This window comes from Scyliorhinus torazame, chromosome 3 (genome assembly GCF_047496885.1).
Source record: "Scyliorhinus torazame isolate Kashiwa2021f chromosome 3, sScyTor2.1, whole genome shotgun sequence".
In the NCBI taxonomy this organism is placed as follows: Eukaryota; Metazoa; Chordata; class Chondrichthyes; order Carcharhiniformes; family Scyliorhinidae; genus Scyliorhinus; species Scyliorhinus torazame.
Window position 1 is genome coordinate 334,804,360 of NC_092709.1, and position 17,985 is coordinate 334,822,344.

The 17,985-nt window shown below is 49.6% G+C and overlaps 1 protein-coding gene across 1 annotated transcript in view; it reads left to right on the top strand.

The window, feature by feature from the left end:
- The window catches only part of LOC140409300 (dedicator of cytokinesis protein 2-like), a 1,572,852-nt gene that overhangs the window by 132,313 nt on the left and 1,422,554 nt on the right, over window positions 1–17,985 (top strand). Inside the window, exons 3-4 of the mRNA XM_072497681.1 lie at window positions 2,585–2,625; window positions 10,210–10,265. Of these exons, the coding sequence (XP_072353782.1) occupies window positions 2,585–2,625; window positions 10,210–10,265 (97 nt within the window). The remainder of the gene's footprint in view (window positions 1–2,584; window positions 2,626–10,209; window positions 10,266–17,985) is intronic.

Consider the following 17,985-nt stretch of genomic DNA (forward strand, 5'->3'; position numbering starts at 1 on the left):
CTCCTGCCTTCTCCCCATAACGCCTGATCCCCTTATTAATCAAGAACCTATATAACTCTGTCTTAAAACTCAATGATTTGGACTCCACAGCCTTCTGTGGTAAAGAGTTCCACAGATTCATCACACTCTTGCTGAAGAAATTCCTCCTCATCTCTGTTTTAAAGGATCGTCCCTTTAATCTGAGATGGTGTCCTCTGGTTCCCGTTTTTCCTACAAGTGGAAACGTCCTCTCCATGTCCACTCTATCCAGACCTCGCAGTATCCTGTAAGTTTCAATAAGATCCCCCCTCATCCTTCTAAACTCCAATGAGTACAGACCCAGAGTCCTCAACCGTTCCTCATACGACAAGTTCTTCATTCCAGGGATCATGCGAACCTCCTCTGGACCCTTTCCAAGGCCAGCACATCCTTCCTTAGATACGAGGCCCAAAACTGCTCACAATACTCCAAATGGGGTCTGACCAAAGCCTTGTACAGCCTCAGAAGTACATCCCTGGTCTTGTATTCTAGACCATTTGACATGAATGCCAACATTGCATTTGCCTTCCTACCTGCTGACTGAACCTGCACATTAACCTTAAGAGAATCATGAACAAGGACTCCCAAGTCCCTTTGTGCTTCTGATTTCCTCAGCATTTTCCCGAACACCCAGGGGATGGGGCACAGTTCCAGTAACATGTTCATGGCCGGAGGGTGGGTGAGTGTCACGGGCAGGGGACCAGCATCCAATTCATATGGTGTTGTGAGCGGCCGTCCGGGGTACAGGGTCTGGGACCCAGAGACCATGTGACACCTGTGCCATATCCTCGCCGAATTAGCACCATGTGGAGGAGGAGGACACCCGCTCCTGGTGGCCGTCAAGGTCACTGCAGCCCTGAACATTTATGCCATGGGATCATTGCAGGGCTCGAGTGGGGACCTGTGTGGTATCTCACAGGCCACAGCCCACAGGTGCATCCGGCAGGTCATGACTGCTTTGTAAGCCCGGCGGACGACGACATCATATTTGACTTTGCCAGGCCCAACAGGCTGCCCGGGCAGCAGGTTTCTCCACCATTTTTAGGATGCCCGAGGTCCAGGGAGCCATAGATGCCACACATGTTGCTCTGCGCTTACCGGGTCATCTGGGAGTGCCATATGTTAACAGGAAGGGGTTCCACTCCCTGAACACACAGTGTGTGTGCGGCCACCAGATGCAGATAATGCACGTGTGTGCCCGCTGCCCGAGTGTACATGCTGGGGCAGTCGGCCATCCCCGGTCTCTTCGAGGAGTACTCCAGGATGGATGGCTGGCTCTTGTGGGATAAGGGATATCCACTGATTACCTGGCTAATGAAGCCAGTACGGCGGCCGGTGACCGAAGCGGAGACCAGGTACAGCGAGGCCCATGCAGCCACCCGGACTGTCATTGAGCGGTGCATCGGACTCCTCGAGATGAGGTTCCGATGGTCAATCGCGCCGGTGGTGCACTCCTGTACACCGGCCGGAGGGTCACCCGCTTTGTGCTGGTCTGCTGTGCCCTCCACAACCTCGCACAGCAGCGGGGCGACGAGCTGGGGGTTGGTGATGAGGAACATGTGGCCATCTCGGAGAAGGAGGAGGAGGGGGAGGGGGACGGGGGCGAGGATGATGAGGCGCCGACCAGCAAGGGCTGGAGAACGCGGACGTTAGGAACCTAAGGTCAAGCCGGAGGCTGCAGGACAACGGCGGGTGAGGGCCCGGCAAGCACAGAGGGCCAGGTTGGCCCTCATACTGGCCTGATTCACCTAGGACGTGGCCTGGTCCATCGTCACATTCTTCCCCCGCGCCCCCATTTCCCACCCTCTCAGGGTATGTGTCACATCATTCCAGGGTGCTGGAATTGTGTCGGCACTGTTCACAGATCATTGTCGAGGGCAGGGAGGTGATGATAGCCCACAGAGCTGGGGGCTGGTGCCCCTCAATCTGTACCATAATCCGACCCCTGCCTGCTGGGAATCTGACATTCAAGGTGCCACATGCAAGTTGCTGATGTGCGTGACTTGACAGGGAACTTGCAACTAATGTACTTCTGCACACCTGGGTGATTCAATTTTCCAACAGCAGAGCAGTGCCGCTAAGGGGTTTCATGGTGGCGTGGGGTGATTACAATGGGAAACCTCATTGACAATCGGCAGGAAGATAGAATCCCACCACCAGCATGTGGCTTGCGGCCGAGAAACATACAGCTAGCGGACCAGAGAATCTCGCCCCTGATGTCCTTGTCCTTCTTGCTAATTGAGGTTATGGGTTTGGGCGGCACTGTGGAAAATATTGTATGAATCGCCATTCATTTCCCCTCATTCAATTTCCACCTGTCTTCTAATCCTCTGCCTTCTTCCCTGCACATAACTCCCAGCTGTTCTGATTCAGTAAGTGTTGTCCACTTCCCAATAACTCATTCACCTATCTTTACATGTCAACCTCGGTGGCCAACAATGGGCTTTTTGACTGGAACAAGCCTCACCGTATCTCCCTAATCTCCAAAATCCTACCAACAGGTAAAGCAATGCCTCTTGTCCTTTTTTTTATTGACACTAACACTAGTTTTGTTTCCATTCCCTAGGTTGGTACAGAGGATATTCTCTGAAGAACAGATCTGTTACGGTAAGTCTGATTGCTTATTGCACAACACCTGCCAACATTAAAATTCTAACAGATAGAATGAGGTAGAAGTATAGACAATCAATCAATTGCGAAAAAAAAATCCAGAAAGAAGAATATTTTTAGTTTTCGATTTTGATTTGGGAATATTGTGGAATAATTTTGCTTGTTTTGGACGTTGAGTTTGACCTTCGGCATATATGATATGTTGAATATTAATTTGCTCAAAAGCCACTCTTGATAAGCGAAGGAGGCCCATGACCCAAGGCTCTACCCAAATCTGACAGGGATTCCAACAGTTAGCTGTATTCTAGATTTTATCACACCCGGCTTTAATTTTAGGGTTATGCCCCCTTTGTTCCGGACTGCCCCACCAGAGGAAGCCTTTTCTCTCTGTCTTCAGATGAAAAAGTGAGAGGGACAATTGGCGGATCCATGCATAGGCCATATGATACAAAATGAACCAAATCTCCATAGGGGACACACTCCCAGCAAAATGAGTTGGCGAAAGCTGTAAAACAAAACGTGACCGGCAACGGAAGGGGTTAAACGAGCTTTGTGCAGGTTTACAGCAGATGGACAGGCTATCGGGCCCAACTAGTTCATACCAGTGGTTATGATAACCCAGTCAACATATTGTTCTTTATCCCTTCTCATGTACTTATCTAACTTCCCTGTAAAAAGATATTAAGATGATAAGATACAAAGATATTAAGGGATATGGACAACAGATCAGTCATGATCTCATCAAATGGTGGGGCAGGCTCGAGGGGCTGAATGGCCTTCTCCTGTTCCTATGTTCCTATCTGTGAACACAGGCTGAGATGATTAATAGCTCAATGGTTCTGCACTATCGGGCAGAGAAGGGCAACACTGTTCATGCAGGCAGCAGGACAGACTCAAAACAGTGGAGTTGCGGCCTCATGCTCTTTGGATTGCCACTTAATTAATGCCTGATCTCGCCTTCTCTACCAGCGATGACCCCAGCAGTTCATTAACAATCACCGCCACCAATCATGGTTTAGGTTCACTGCCACTTGAGCAATTGATGGCTGATCGAGGGGGGCGGTGGTGGGATCTATCAATGCATAGAGCTCCATCTCGGCAAGAGTCGCCACTTTCACTGAAATTTCAGTTTCCCTATCTGCCATCCATGCTTGAGAGAGCAACAATTATTGCTCATCCATTTCCTGTCAAAATTTCCCCGAACAGGAAGTGCTTAGCAAGTGCAACACAGGAACAGTGCATAACCGATACCATCTGGGCCATGATATAAGTTCCTCTGTGGCACTGAGCCAAACGGGCCTCCTTGTCAAGCCAAGTTACATGTAATTATATTAATATTAATCACACTCAACTGGGTTTGACAAAGCAAATCTATATTGAGGTAGATTGTGACTTTGTGCATTAGTGTAACACGGGAGTTGGCAGCTTGTTTTACATCACGCAAGGTTGACTTCAATGAAAAGAAAAAAAGGGTAGGATTGTAAAATATGCTGGCAATTAATTACCTACTTAACACGAGTGTACAAAGTAAATGGCCATCCCACTGAGAAAAATATATAAAGTCCTTTTGAACTTTAAGAAGTATCCTGGGAAGGAAAGGCAGCTACCCGAAATAACTGGAAAATGCTGCAAATACTCAGGCAGAGTCGGAGGAGAGAGAAACAGAGTTAACATTTTCATTCAGTGACCTCTCATCAGCGGCGAGATTCTCCGACCCCCCGCCGGGTCGGAGAATCGTCGGGGCCTGGCGTGAATCCCGCCCCCGCCGGTTGCCGAATTCTCCACCACCGGATATTCGGCGGGGGCGGGAATCGCGCCGCGCCGGTTGGGCGATTCTTCAGCCCGGATGGGCCAAAGTCACGCCGCTAAAATCCTGTCCCGCCGGCGTAGATTAAACCACCTACCTTACCGGCGGGACAAGGCGGCGCGGGCGGGCTCCGGGGTCCTGGGGGGGGGGCGCGGGGCGATCTGGCCCCGGGGGGTGCCCCCACGGTGGCCTGGCCCGCGATCGGGACCCACCGATCCGCGGGCGGGCCTGTGCCGTGGGGGCACTCTTTCCCTTCCGCCTTCGCCACGCTCTCCACCATGGCGGAGGCGGAAGAGACTCCCTCCACTGCGCATGCGCGGGAATGCCGTCAGCGGCCACTAATGCTCCCGCGCATGCGCCGCCCGGAGATGTTAGTTCTGCGCCAGCTGGCGGGGCACCAAAGGCCTTTTCTGCCAGCTGGCGGGGCGGAAATTTGTCCGGCGCGGGCCCCTTAAGGTTGGGGCTTGGCCCCCAAAGACGTGGAGCATTCCGCACCTTTGGGGCGGCGCGATGCCCGACTGATTTGCGCCGCTTTGGGCGCCAGCCGGCGGACATCGCGCCCTTTCCGGAGAATTTTGCCCCAGATTTGGAAGAAGGTTCAGAGATGATAACGGATTCAAAGCAAGTCCAGAGGCAAGGAAAAGGGGGATGGAGAGAAAACCATTCTCCCCAGATACTGCCAGACCTGCTGAGTATTTCCAGAGTCTTCTGGTATTAGTTTCGGATTTCCAACCTCTGCATTTTCTGTTAGTTGTCTGATACACCACCGCTTTAAAAAAAAACATATTGGGCGAGATCAAACCATCACGCTATGCCCCAAAAGCAGCGCGTCGCGTCGCAACATGGCCGACAGAAGCCGGGAGACACCGCTCCCGCGATCTGCCAACGCGATCTCGCGAGACGTTGTGATGTAAATCCTGCCCATTGTGTGTAGGATCACTCTTTGGCAAATCTGCATGTTCGAGCGAGACAGCTAGACTCACTGTGTTATGCAGTTTTCTGAGGCACCCAAGGCATTGAGATCTATCCCCTTTGCCTCGGAGACCTCCAGCTGGTGCTGTTTAATGCGGGTCTCCACAAATGGGGACCCGATTGAGCGGCGTCGAGGGGGTTTCCCAGGGCATCACAGGACCCCAGGTGCATGCCCTTTGGGCAGGGTGGTACCCTAGCATTTCTGGTGGCACCTGGGCATCTTGGCACTGCAACCCTGGCAGTGCCACCTGGGTGACCAGTTGGCACTGTCAGCTGGCAGGAGCACTGCCAGGGTACCAGTTTGGCACTGCCAAGTTGGCATTTTGTGCATGGCAGCGATCGGGCTGAGGGTGCCCCTATATGGGGGCTGAGGTTGAAGGGGGCCCAGGGACCCCTCATAGTGAATTGGAACTTTTGGGGGAGTTGGGGGTTGCTTCGGGGGCTCCAGAGATTAGGATGTCATTTAAAAATGGGGTCCCGATCTCTCGCTACACTGAGGAGTTTGCCTCAGTGCAAAAAATGGGGCTATGTGCGGCCCGGCCGCGTGTTCCCCGCTGTGGCCCCAATCTAACCCGAGTGACCTTTGATAGCACTGTGTTTCTTGGCAATGCAAGCGCCCAGAAACACGTGGCTAAACGCGCTCGCTATGGGACTTTGTTCCCATTTAGTTAAATCGTGGCACCCATCATTCCTTGTTGCATGTGGCATTATTTGGCTTTAAGCAAAAACTGGGAAGGATGACAGTTCTCAAAAATGCAATCGCAGCCATTTAGGTACTAAAGTAGACAGTAAAAATGTAATTCCATTCCCAATCAAAATCTATGAAACATGAAATAAGAAGAGAAAGGAAATTTAGAAATGCAGAAAACATAATTAGAGAAAGAAAACAAAATCGAGCCAAAGGAAATGTTATTTTTTATAAGTTTAGAGTACCCAATTATTATTATTTTCCCAATTAAGGGGCAATTTAGCATGGCCAATCCATCTAAGCTGCATATCTTTGCGATGTGGGGATGAAACCCACGCAGACATGGGGAGAATGTGCAAACTCCACACGGACAGTGACCCAGGCCCGGGATTCAAACCCAGGTCCTCAGCTCCGCAATCCCAGTGCTAACCACTGCGCCACATGCCGCCTTGAGCCGCTGCAGTCCACGTGGTGTAGGTCTACCCACAGTGCTGTAAGGGAGGGCATTCCATGATTTGGACCCAGTGACAGTGAAGGAACGGGGATGATGTGTTATGTATTTATGTACTCTGGGATAACATAGGCTGCAACTCGATGCAGCTTTGACCAAAAGATACTCCAGACTTTGAAGTAAGTTCAATGTGATTTATTGAGCCATTAGGACAGTTCTCTATGAATTGGACTCTCCTGTTAATCTTGCTATAGTAACTCAGTCCAACTAACCAGTCTGCTCTAAGCCACGTGGTGGGTGTGATGCTTCTGATCTGCCCCTGTCCTCTCTAAGTGTCGCCTGTGGAAAGAGACAGAGCATGCGTGCCCTGTCTTTATATATGGGTTGCCCCCTTGTGGTAGTGTCACCTCTGGGTGTCTTGACTGCTCTTTGGTTGTGTCCTATTCTAAGTGTTCATCAGCTGTATGTCTGCATGTCATGACATCTCCGGTGCTCCCTCTAGTGTTTACTTAGTTGTAGTGTATTTACATTAACCCCTTGTGTATATACGGTGATGCATATCACCACAGGGGATATATGTCAAAGTCAAAATGGTGTGTGGTTCGGAGAGGAACTTGCAAGTGGTGGTGTTCCCATGTTTCTGCTACCTTCTAGGTGGTAGAGGTCACAGGTCTGAAAGGTGCTGTTGAAGGATCCTTGTTCAGTTGCTGAGGTGTATGATGTATATAGTACACACTATGCATCAGTGGTGGAGGAATTGATGTTTAATTTGGTGGATAGGGTGCCGATCAAGTGAACTGTTTTCACAGAATCACAGAATTGTTACAATACAGAAGGAGACCATTTGGCCCATTGTGTTTCCAGAAGCTCTCCAAATCAGAATCATGACTTAGTGACTCCTCTTCCCTGTACCCCTATTGTTTCTATTCAAATCATCATTTAATGTCCACTTGGATGCCTCGATTGAACCTGCCTCCACCACTCTTTCAGGCAGTGCATTCCAGACCTAAACCACTTGTGTGAAAAAAGAAATTCTCATATCATATTTGCTTCTTTTGCAAATCACTTTCAATCTGTGCCCTCTCGTTCTTGATCCTTTTACGAACTGGAACAGTTTTTCCTGATCTACTCTGTCCAGCCCCCTCATGATTTTGAACATCTCTTTTAAATCTCCTCTTCGCCGCCTTCTCTCCAAGGAGAACAGTCCCAACCTCTCCAATCTATCCTCATAACTGAAGTTTCTCAACCCTGGAACCATTTTTGTAAACCTCTTCTGCACTCTCTCCAATGCGTTCACATCTTTCCTATACTGTGGTTTCCAGAACTGTACACAACTGAGGTCTAACTAGTGTCTTGTATAAGTTCAGTATAACCTCCATGCTCTTGTACTCTGTACCCCTATTTTTAAAGCCCAGAATACTACCTGCTCTCTCTACCTGTCCTGTTACCTTCAATGATATGTGCCCGTATACACCCAGGGTCCTCTGCTCTTGCACCCCCTTAAGAATGTTAACCCTTATTTCACATTGTCTCTCTATTTTCTTCCTACCAAAATGAATCACCTCAAACCTCTTCAGGTTGAACTACATACGCCAGCTATCTGCTCATTCCACCAATTTGGCTAAATCCCTTTGAGGTTCTGTACCGTCCTCTTCGAAGATCACAGTGCTTCCAAATTTCGTGTCATCTGCAAACTTTTAAATTGTCCCCCGCACACCAAGATCTAGATTATCAATATATATCAAGTAAAACAAGGCCCACCTCATTTCCAAGTACCAGGTCCAACTGTGCATCCTTTCTTGTTGGACTGGACGCATACTGTTACTTGTTCCTGGATGGTGTTGAGTTTCTTGAGTTGTTGTTGGAGCTGCACTCACCGGGAAAATGGACAATATTCCATCACACTCCTAACTTCTGCCTTGCACGTGGTAGATGGGCTTAGTGGAGTCAGGCAGTACACGCCGCAGAATGTGCAGTCTCTGACCTTTTGTTGCAGCCACATATTTATATGGCTGGTCCAGTTCAGTTTCTGGTCTCTCATACCCTCTCTCTAATTAGGTGGTTGCTAGTGGGGTTCGGTGAGCAGGGGCGGGGGGATGTGGGGGAGGGGGAGTGGGGGGGGGGTGCAGGGGGGGTGGTTCACCCTCATACTGTGGGGGGGGTGGGGGGAGGGGAGAGAACCCAGAAAGTCCCATGCCCGGGGGTGGGTGGGGGGGGGGGGGGGGCGGGGGGGGATGGCGTTGCCGGGGGGGGGGGAGTCTGCATTGTGTTGCGAGGAAGGAGGGGAACCCGGCCGCCGGACCTCGCTATTGGGCCACACTTCAAAATGGCAGCCCGATTACAGGATTCTCCAGGGAATCCCTAACAACCCTCGCCATGCAAGTATTGTGACTCTCTTCCTGATTTGTGCTCCCAGTGTGCTGATGATTTGGAAATTTTCCCTCTGCTTGAAGATTCTATCAGTTTAGCAGCGATGCTGCCTTGCCTTTAAAAATATTACCTCAGTGGAGTACTCTGGAAATTTCTTCAGATTGGCAATAGGCTACAGTCAACTTGGATTGGATTGGATTGGATTTGTTTATTGTCACGTGTACCGAGGTACAGTGAAAAGTATTTTTCTGCGAGCAGCTCAACAGATCATTAAGTACATGGGAAGAAAAGGGAATAAAAGAAAATACATAATAGGGCAACACAACATATACAATGTAACTACATAAGCACTGGCATCGGATGAAGCATACAGGGTGTAGTGTTAATGAAGTCAGTCCATAAGAGAGTCATTTAGGAGTCTGGTGACAGTGGGGAAGAAGCTGTTTTTGAGTCTGTTCGTGCATGTTCTCAGACTTCTGTATCTCCTGCCTGATGGAAGAAGTTGGAAGAGTGAGTAAGCCGGGTGGGAGGGGTCTTTGATTTTGCTGCTCGCTTTCCCCAGGCAACGGGAGGTGTAGATGGAGTCAATGGATGGGAGGCAGGTTCGTGTAATGGACTGGGCGGTGTTCACAACTCTCTGAAGTTTCTTGCGGTCCTGGGCCGAGCAGTTGCCATATCAGGCTATGATGCAGCCCGATAGGATGCTTTCTGTGGTGCATCTGTAAAAGTTGGTATGGGTTAATGTGGACATGCCGAATTTCCTTAGTTTCCTGAGGAAGTATAGGTGCTGTTGTGCTTTCTTGGTGTTGGCGTCGACGTGGGTGGACCAGGACAGATTTTTGGAGATGTGCACCCCTAGGAATTTGAAACTGCTAACATCTCCACCTCGGCCCCCTTGATGCTGACAGGGGTGTGTACAGTACTTTGCTTCCTGAAGTCAATGACCAGCTCTTTAGTTTTGCTGGCATTGAGGGAGAGATTGTTGTCGCTACACCACTCCACTAGGTTCTCTATCTCCCACCTGTATTCGGACTCGTCGTTATTCGAGATCCGGCCCACTATGGTCGTACCGTCAGCAAACTTGTAGATGGAGTTGGAACCAAGTTTTGCCACGCAGTCGTGTGTGTACAAGGAGTAGAACAATTAAAACAATATGAGCGGTAAAATGGAATGCCAATGTCACTGACTGGAATGTCTTTGCATAAATTAACACTCATTAAATGCCTTGTGTCCTTCTTTCCTGTCTGCCACCAAGTATTATACCTGGAAAATAACTCTGTGTTTTCTCCACAGGGAATATTTCCTGCTTCAATCATTCACATCAAAAATGCAGTCGTTGAGCTCAGAGGGTAAGTGTATTTATGTTGTTAAACCCCATGACTTAATATTGACATGTTGCTTGGGTGGATCTGCCATTGGTAGCTCGTCACAGTGAGGGACGTGTCGAGACTAGCAAAAAAGGACAACGTTCCCATTTTGGGTACCTATTGCGGGGAGGCGGTGAAAATTTCAACTCCCCGGTGAATTTGAACTCTTTGGGAGGGTGCTCCAACCTACACCATGGGTCCATTCTGCTGCCTGACCTTCCAAACAAAAGCAGGAGACAGCTTCCCAGCGGTTCAAATCAGGAGGCCCAAAGGCCACAGGCTGGGCCTGAGATGAGGGGTGGGAGTTGAGAGTTTACAGATGGACAGGGGCTAGGATGTGTACAATAGGGAGAGGGTGGCCAGTGCGGGGAAGGGAGGGGGAGATCTCTTGGCAGTTGCTGAGTTGTGGGAGTCCTGGGTTCAGCTTCTACCTTTCCCTTGGGGAAGCTGGGTTTCCTGCTCGTCCTATCCACACCTTTGCTGTTGATACTTGTCCCAGATGCTTCAGTCTGCCAGGAAAAACTGCAGTGTCCTCATTTTGTGCAGCACGGTAAGCACAAGTGGATAGCACCGTGGCTACTCAGTGCCAGGGTCCGAGGTTCGATTTCCCGCTGGGTCATTATCTGTGTGGAGTCTGCACGTTCTCCCCGTGTCTGCGCGGGTTTCCTCCGGGTGCTCCGGTTTCCTCCCACAGTCCAAAGACGTGCAGTTTAGGTGGATTGGCCATGATAAATTGCCCTTAGTGACCAAAAAGGTGAGGAGGGGTTATTGGGTTACGGGGATAGGGTGGAAGTGAGGGCTTAAGTGGGTCGGTGCAGACCTGATGGGCCGAATGGCCTCCTTCTGCACTGTATGTTCTATGTTCATTCAGATCAGCAACAAAATGGCAGCTGGGCAAAATCTGCATATTTAAAAAGATGATCCAGCCTGTTTCTATTTTAATTCAGGCAGGTATTTCAGTGACCACTCCATTTTAACTGCATCAACCCGCCGCCCCACCCAAAATAAAATAGCCAAGCGAGGCTGACAAAGGAAGTTAAGGATTGTATAAAATTCAAAGAAAAGGCTGAGAAAGTTGCCAAAAATAGTAGTAAGCCTGGAATTTGGGAGGTTTTCTAAGATGCAGTGAAGGGGGAGCAGGAAACTGATTTTAAAATGGGGGAATAGAATAAATGTAAACTAGCAGACAAAACATAAAACAAACGGACTGCTAAAACTTCTATAGCTATTAAAAGCAACTGAAACTTTGGCGAAGACAAATGTGGGTCCATTGCAGGTAGAATCAGGAAACTTCATCCTGATTTGGGTAATAGAGAAATGGCAGTGAAGCCAACGGATCACTTTGTGCCTGTTTTTACTGAGGAAGGTGAGGAAATCTCCCAGATGTAGGGATTTAAAGCACTCAGGAGAATGAGGAGTTGAGGGAAATTAATGCAAGTCAGAAGGTTGTATTGGGGAAATTAATGTGATTGAAAGTTGTTGGGACCTGTTATTATGCATCCCAGAGTTTTGAAAGAGGCTGCCATGGAGACAATGAATAGTAATCATCTTCCAAAATTCTATAGATTATGGAAAAGTTCCTGAAGATTGGAAGGTAACAAATGTCACCCCACTATTTAAGACTCACCTGATGAAGGAGCTACGCTCCAAAAGCTAATGATTCCAAACAAACCTGTTGGACTTTAACCTGGTGTTGTAAGACTTCTTACTGTGCCCACCCCAGTCCAACGCCGGCATCTCCACATCATCATTATTTTAGAAGGGAGGGAGAGAGAAAACAAGGTGCTAGAGACCTGTTAGATTCACATCAGTAGGAGGGAAATGCTATTATAAAGGATGTGATAAATGGACACTTGGAGAATCATGATCTGATTGACATATTCAGCATGGATTTCTGAATAGAAAATTGTGTTTAATGAACTCGTTGGAGTTTTTGAGGATGTTATGAACAGATTGATAAAGGAGAGTCAATGGAGATAATCTGCATCCTCACCATCTGCGGGATTCTCAGTCTAGCCACCTGACAGTGGGATTTCCCATTGTGGCCCCCTCACGCCGGCGGGAAACCAATGGGCGTGGGTGCACCACCGGCAGAACAGAGAATCCCGCCGACGGAGAATCCCACTCAGTATATTTGGATTTTCAGAAGGCTTTTGACAAAGTCCTCCACAGGAGATGAATTAGCAAAATAAAATCACATGGAATAGGAGGCTAGGTACTGTCGTGGATTGAGGATTGGTTAACAGGCAGAAAACAGAGAGTAGGAATAAATGGGTCATTCTCCCTTTGGCAGGCTGTGGCTAGTGAGCTAGCTCAAGGATCAGTGCTTGGGTCGGTCCAGCTGTTCACAATATCTATCAATGATTTGGGCATGGGGACCAAATGTAATATTTCCAAGTTTACGGATGATACAAAGCTAGGTGAGAAAGTATGTTGTGAGGAAGATGTACAGCAGCTAAAGGAGGATTTGGACGGACTTGGTGATTGGAGAAGAACATGGCAGATGGAATATAATGTGGAAAAATGTGGGATAATCAGCTTTGGTAGAAGGAACAGAAGTGAAGAGTATTTCCTAAATGATAAGAAATTAGAAACTGTAAATGTACAAAGAGACCTGGGTTTCCTTGTCCATAAGTCACTGAAGGCTCATTTGCAAATGGAGCAAGCTATTGGAAAGGCTATTGGGATGTTGGCCTTTATCACAGAGGATTTGAGTACAGGAGTAGTCTTGCTTCAATTGCATAGGAGCTGGGTTAGAACGCACCTGGTGTACTGTGTGTAGTTTTGATCCCTTTACCTGAGAAAGGATATTATTGTCATAGAGAGAGTGCAACAAAGGTTCACCAGACTTGTACCGCGGATGGCGCGACTGTGCTACCGTGCCGCCGTGCTATGGGGATATGAGTTATGGGGATCGTGGGTGTAAAAGGCTTTGAAGTGTTCGATCAGCCATGATCTCATTGAATGGTGGAGCAGGCTCAATGGGCTAAATGGCTTACTCCTGTTCCTATGTTCCTATTAATTAAGGATTACATTAGTACTGTGGTAGGGATGGCCTTAGTTTGAAAGATCAACATGAAGAATAACTTTGGGTAGAGAAAAAAAATAGGAAAGGGAAGAAATCACTTGTGAGAGTAGTTGGTAGGTGCTACAGGGGGAGGTCTTGTGGTGTAGTGGGTAGCATCCCTACCTCTGGATAAGTAGCTCCAGGTTCAAGCCCCCTTCAGGACTTGTTGGCCATGGAAGGTGCATTCAAAATGTGGATAAAAAGGTTTGCTATCGTCCTGTAAATCCTCCCAATTCACCTGATGGCAGGAGGTAAGAGTGAGAGAGTTTCCTGGTGAGCCAAACTGCAGAAGATGGCAAGAGCAGTCCTTTGCCGAGCATTATCATGGACCAATCCAATGGAAATCTATGGTCACTTAGGGCATGGTACCTGAAGGAGGAGGAACTGCAGTTACACTATCAGATTAAACAGGAAGAAATAAATGGGACAATTAAGAAAGGTACTGCAATAACCATGGGGCGACTTTAACCTTCATGTGGATTGGGTGAATCAGATTGACAAGAAGTAGTCTGCGAAATGAGTTCACAGAGGGTATTCAGGGCAATTTCTAAGAATAGTATGCCTAAGTGCCAACCTGGTAATGTGAAAACAGATAGGATTAATCAATAAAGGAGCCTCTAGATGACAGTGATCATAGCATGAGAAAATAGTTCAATTTGAAGGTGAGAAGTGTGGGTCTAAGATGTGTGTTTTAAACATAAATAAAGGGTTTTTTATTTGTTCGTGGGATGTGAGCTTCGCTTGCTGGGCCAGCATTTATTGCCCATCCCTGAGGGTATTTAACAGTCAACCACATTGCTATGGGTCTGAAATCACATGTAGGCCAGGCCAGATAAGGACGGCAGATTTCCTTCCCTAAAGGATATTAGTGAATCAGATGGGTTTTTACGACAATGGTTTCATCATTAGACTTTTCATTCCAGATTTTTATTGAATTCAAATTCCACCAACTGCACTGGTGGGATTTGAACCCAGGTCCCCAGCGCATTACCCTGGGTCTCTGGATTACTAGGCCAGTGACAATACCACTATGTCACTGGCTCTGGTAACTGAAAGGCAGAGTTGGCTAAAGTTAACTGGAAAACGAGATTAAAAGGTAAGACAGTAGAGGTGCAATGGCAGACTTTTAAGTAGATATTTAATAACTCTCAGCAAAGATTTATCCCAGTGAGAAAGAATGACTTTTTGAGAAGGATACAGAATCCATGGGCAAATAAGAAAGTTAAAGATAGTGTCAAATTGAAGGGAATACTACAATTATGTGAAGATGAGTGGTAGATCAGAAGATTGGACAGATTTTAAGAACCTGTAAAAAAAAATAACTGAAAAAAATTAAAGACGGTGAAATTGAAGTCTGAGGGAAAGCTAGCTAGAAATATAAAAAGAAAAACAGATAGGAAGAGCTTCTACAACTATTTATAAAGGAAAATTTTACGAAAGTGAGCATTGGTCCTCCAGACAGTGAGGCTGGGGATTTAATAATGGAAAACAAGGACATGGTGAGAGTGTTGAACAGGTATTTCCTGCTCTCTTCACTTTAGGAGACTTAAAAGTACGTCCACAAAGATACCTGAAAATCAGAAGGTGAAAGGGAAGGAGGAATTTAAAACAATCATCGTCACTGGGGAAAAGGCAGCACGGTGACGCAGTGGTTAGAAAATCTGCCTCACGGAGCCTGAGGACCCAGGTTTGATCCCAGCCCCGGGTCATTGTCTGTATGGAGTTTGAACATTCTCCTCGTGTCTTTGTGGGTTTCACCCCCACAACCCAAAAGATGTGCGGGGTAGGTGGATTTGCCACGCTAAATTACCTCTTAATTGGAAAAAAATAATTGGGTACTCTAAATTTATTTTTAAAAAGCTACAATTAGGCATACTCAGCATGGCTTTGGGATGTTTAAATAATTTATAAGAGCTCATCGTGTCGGAGGTAAGATATTAGTATAGATAAAAGATTGGTTAGCTAACAGGAAGCAGTGAGTGTGGGTAAATGGGTAATTTTTGGGTTGGAATGCTGTAATTATGTGGAGTGCCACAGGGATGAGTGCTGGGTCCGCAACTATTTACAATCTATGGCCGGGATTCTCCGACCCCCGCCGGGTCGGAGAATCCCCGGGGGAGAGACGCGAATCCCGTCCCGACACCGGCTGCCCTATTCTCCGGCGCCGTTTTTCAGGGGCTGGCGGGATTCCCGCCATGCCGGTCGGGGGCCGTAAAGTATTGGCCAGTCCCACCGGCGTGAATTATTCACCTCACACACGGCGGGGCCTGGCAGGTAAATGTGCGGGGGCGGTCCTGGGGAGGGTCGCTGGGGGATCCGACCCCGGGGGCGGGGGCCCTCACGGTGGCCTGGCCCGCAATCGGGGCCTACTGATCTGCGGGCAGGCTGGTTCCGTGGTGGCCTTCTTTCCTCTGCGCCGGGCCCCTGTAGGGCTCCGCCATATTGAGAAGGGAACCCCCGGTCTGCGCATGTGTGGAAATATGCCGGCCGGTCCGCGCATGCGCAAGATCACGCCGGCCTTTCTGCACATGCGCAAATTCGCACAGTACCTTCAGCGCCGGCTGGAGCGGCGCCAACCACTCTGGCGTCAGTCTAGCCCCCGAAAAATCAGAGAATTCCTCATTCGGGGGCTGTTGACGCCGGAGTGGTTGGCGCCGGTTTTCCAGCCGGCATGGGGACATAGCCCCATTTTCGGAGAAACCCTCCCTATATCAGTGACTTGGATGAATGTATGGTTGTTGAATTTGCCCATGATGCAAGATAGGTAAGAAAGCAAATTGTCAAGAGGTGGTGAAGATTCGGCAAATCAATATAATAAGTTAAGTGAATGGACAAAAAATGGCAGATGGAGTATAAAGTGAGCAAATGCAAACTTGTTCACTTTGGTAGGAAGAATGGAAAAGCAGCATTTTATTTAAATGAAGAGAGATTGCAGAACTCAGTGGTTAAGAAAGGATGCTGTGTTGCTTGGCACACAAATCAAGAACTGCAAGTGATTAGAAAATAAAATGGACTGCTGGCATTTATTGCAAGGGGAATGGAATATAAAAGTTGCAAAGTTTTACTGCAGCTGTGAGTATTATGTACAGCTTTGGTCACCGTATTTGAAAAAGGATGTAATTGTGTTAGAAGCAGTTCAGAGAACATTCACTGGACTCACTCTTAGGATGAAGAGCTTATCTTGTGAAAAAATATTGAACAGGTTGGGCCTGTACCCACTGCCGTTTAAAAGGTGATCTCAATGAAACAGATAGGATTCTGAGGGGACTTGATAGAGTGGATACCAGGGGGATGTTTCCACTTGTGAGGAGATAGGACCTAGAGTAGGCAGTTCAAAAATACCTAGGGCGTCATTCTCCGACCCCCCGCCAGGTCGGAGAATGGCCGTTGGCCGCCGTGAATCCCGCCCCTGCCCCCGCCGAAGTCTCCGGTACCGGAGATTGGGCGGGGGCGGGAATCAGGCCGCGCCGGTTGGCGGGACCCCCCGCTGGATTCTCCGGCCCGGATGGGCCGAAGTCCCGCCCAGAAATTGCCTGTCCCGCCGGCGTAAATCAAAGCTGGTATTTACCGGGGGGACCAGGCGGCGTGGGCGGGCTCCGGAGTCCTGGGGGGGGGCGCGGGGCGATCTGACCCCGGGGGTGCCCCCACGGTGGCCTGGCCCGCGATCGGGGCCCACCGATCCGCGGGCGGGCCTGTGCCGTGGGGGCACTCTTTCCCTTCCACCTCCGCCACAGTCTCCACCATGGCAGAGGAGGAAGTGACTCTCCCCACTGCGCATGCGCGGGAAACTGTCGGCGGCCGCTGACGTTCCCGCGCATGCGCCGCATTTCCGCGCCAGCTGGCGGGGCACCAAACGCCATTTCCGCCAGCTGGCGGGGCAACAAACGCCATTTCCGCCAGCTGGCGGGGCGGAAATCCCTCCGGCGGCGGCCTAGCCCCTCAATGTTGGGGCTCGGCCCCCAAAGATGCGGAGCATTCCGCACCTTTGGGCCGGCGCGATGCCCGTCTGATTGGCGCCGTTTTTGGCGCCAGTCCGCGGACATCGCGCCGTTGGGGGAGAATTTCGCCCCAGGTCTCTTTTTTAAGACTAAGGTGAGTTGTTTTTTCTCTCCGAGGGTCAGAGAGGTCAGTAGGCAGTTCAAAAATACCTAGGGCGTCATTCTCCGACCCCCCGCCAGGTCGGAGAATGGCCGTTGGCCGCCGTGAATCCCGCCCCTGCCCCCGCCGAAGTCTCCGGTACCGGAGATTGGGCGGGGGCGGGAATCAGGCCGCGCCGGTTGGCGGGACCCCCGCTGGATTCTCCGGCCCGGATGGGCCGAAGTCCCGCCCAGAAATTGCCTGTCCCGCCGGCGTAAATCAAAGCTGGTATTTACCGGGGGGACCAGGCGGCGTGGGCGGGCTCCGGAGTCCTGGGGGGGGCGCGGGGCGATCTGACCCCGGGGGTGCCCCCACGGTGGCCTGGCCCGCGATCGGGGCCCACCGATCCGCGGGCGGGCCTGTGCCGTGGGGGCACTCTTTCCCTTCCACCTCCGCCACAGTCTCCACCATGGCAGAGGAGGAAGTGACTCTCCCCACTGCGCATGCGCGGGAAACTGTCGGCGGCCGCTGACGTTCCCGTGCATGCGCCGCATTTCC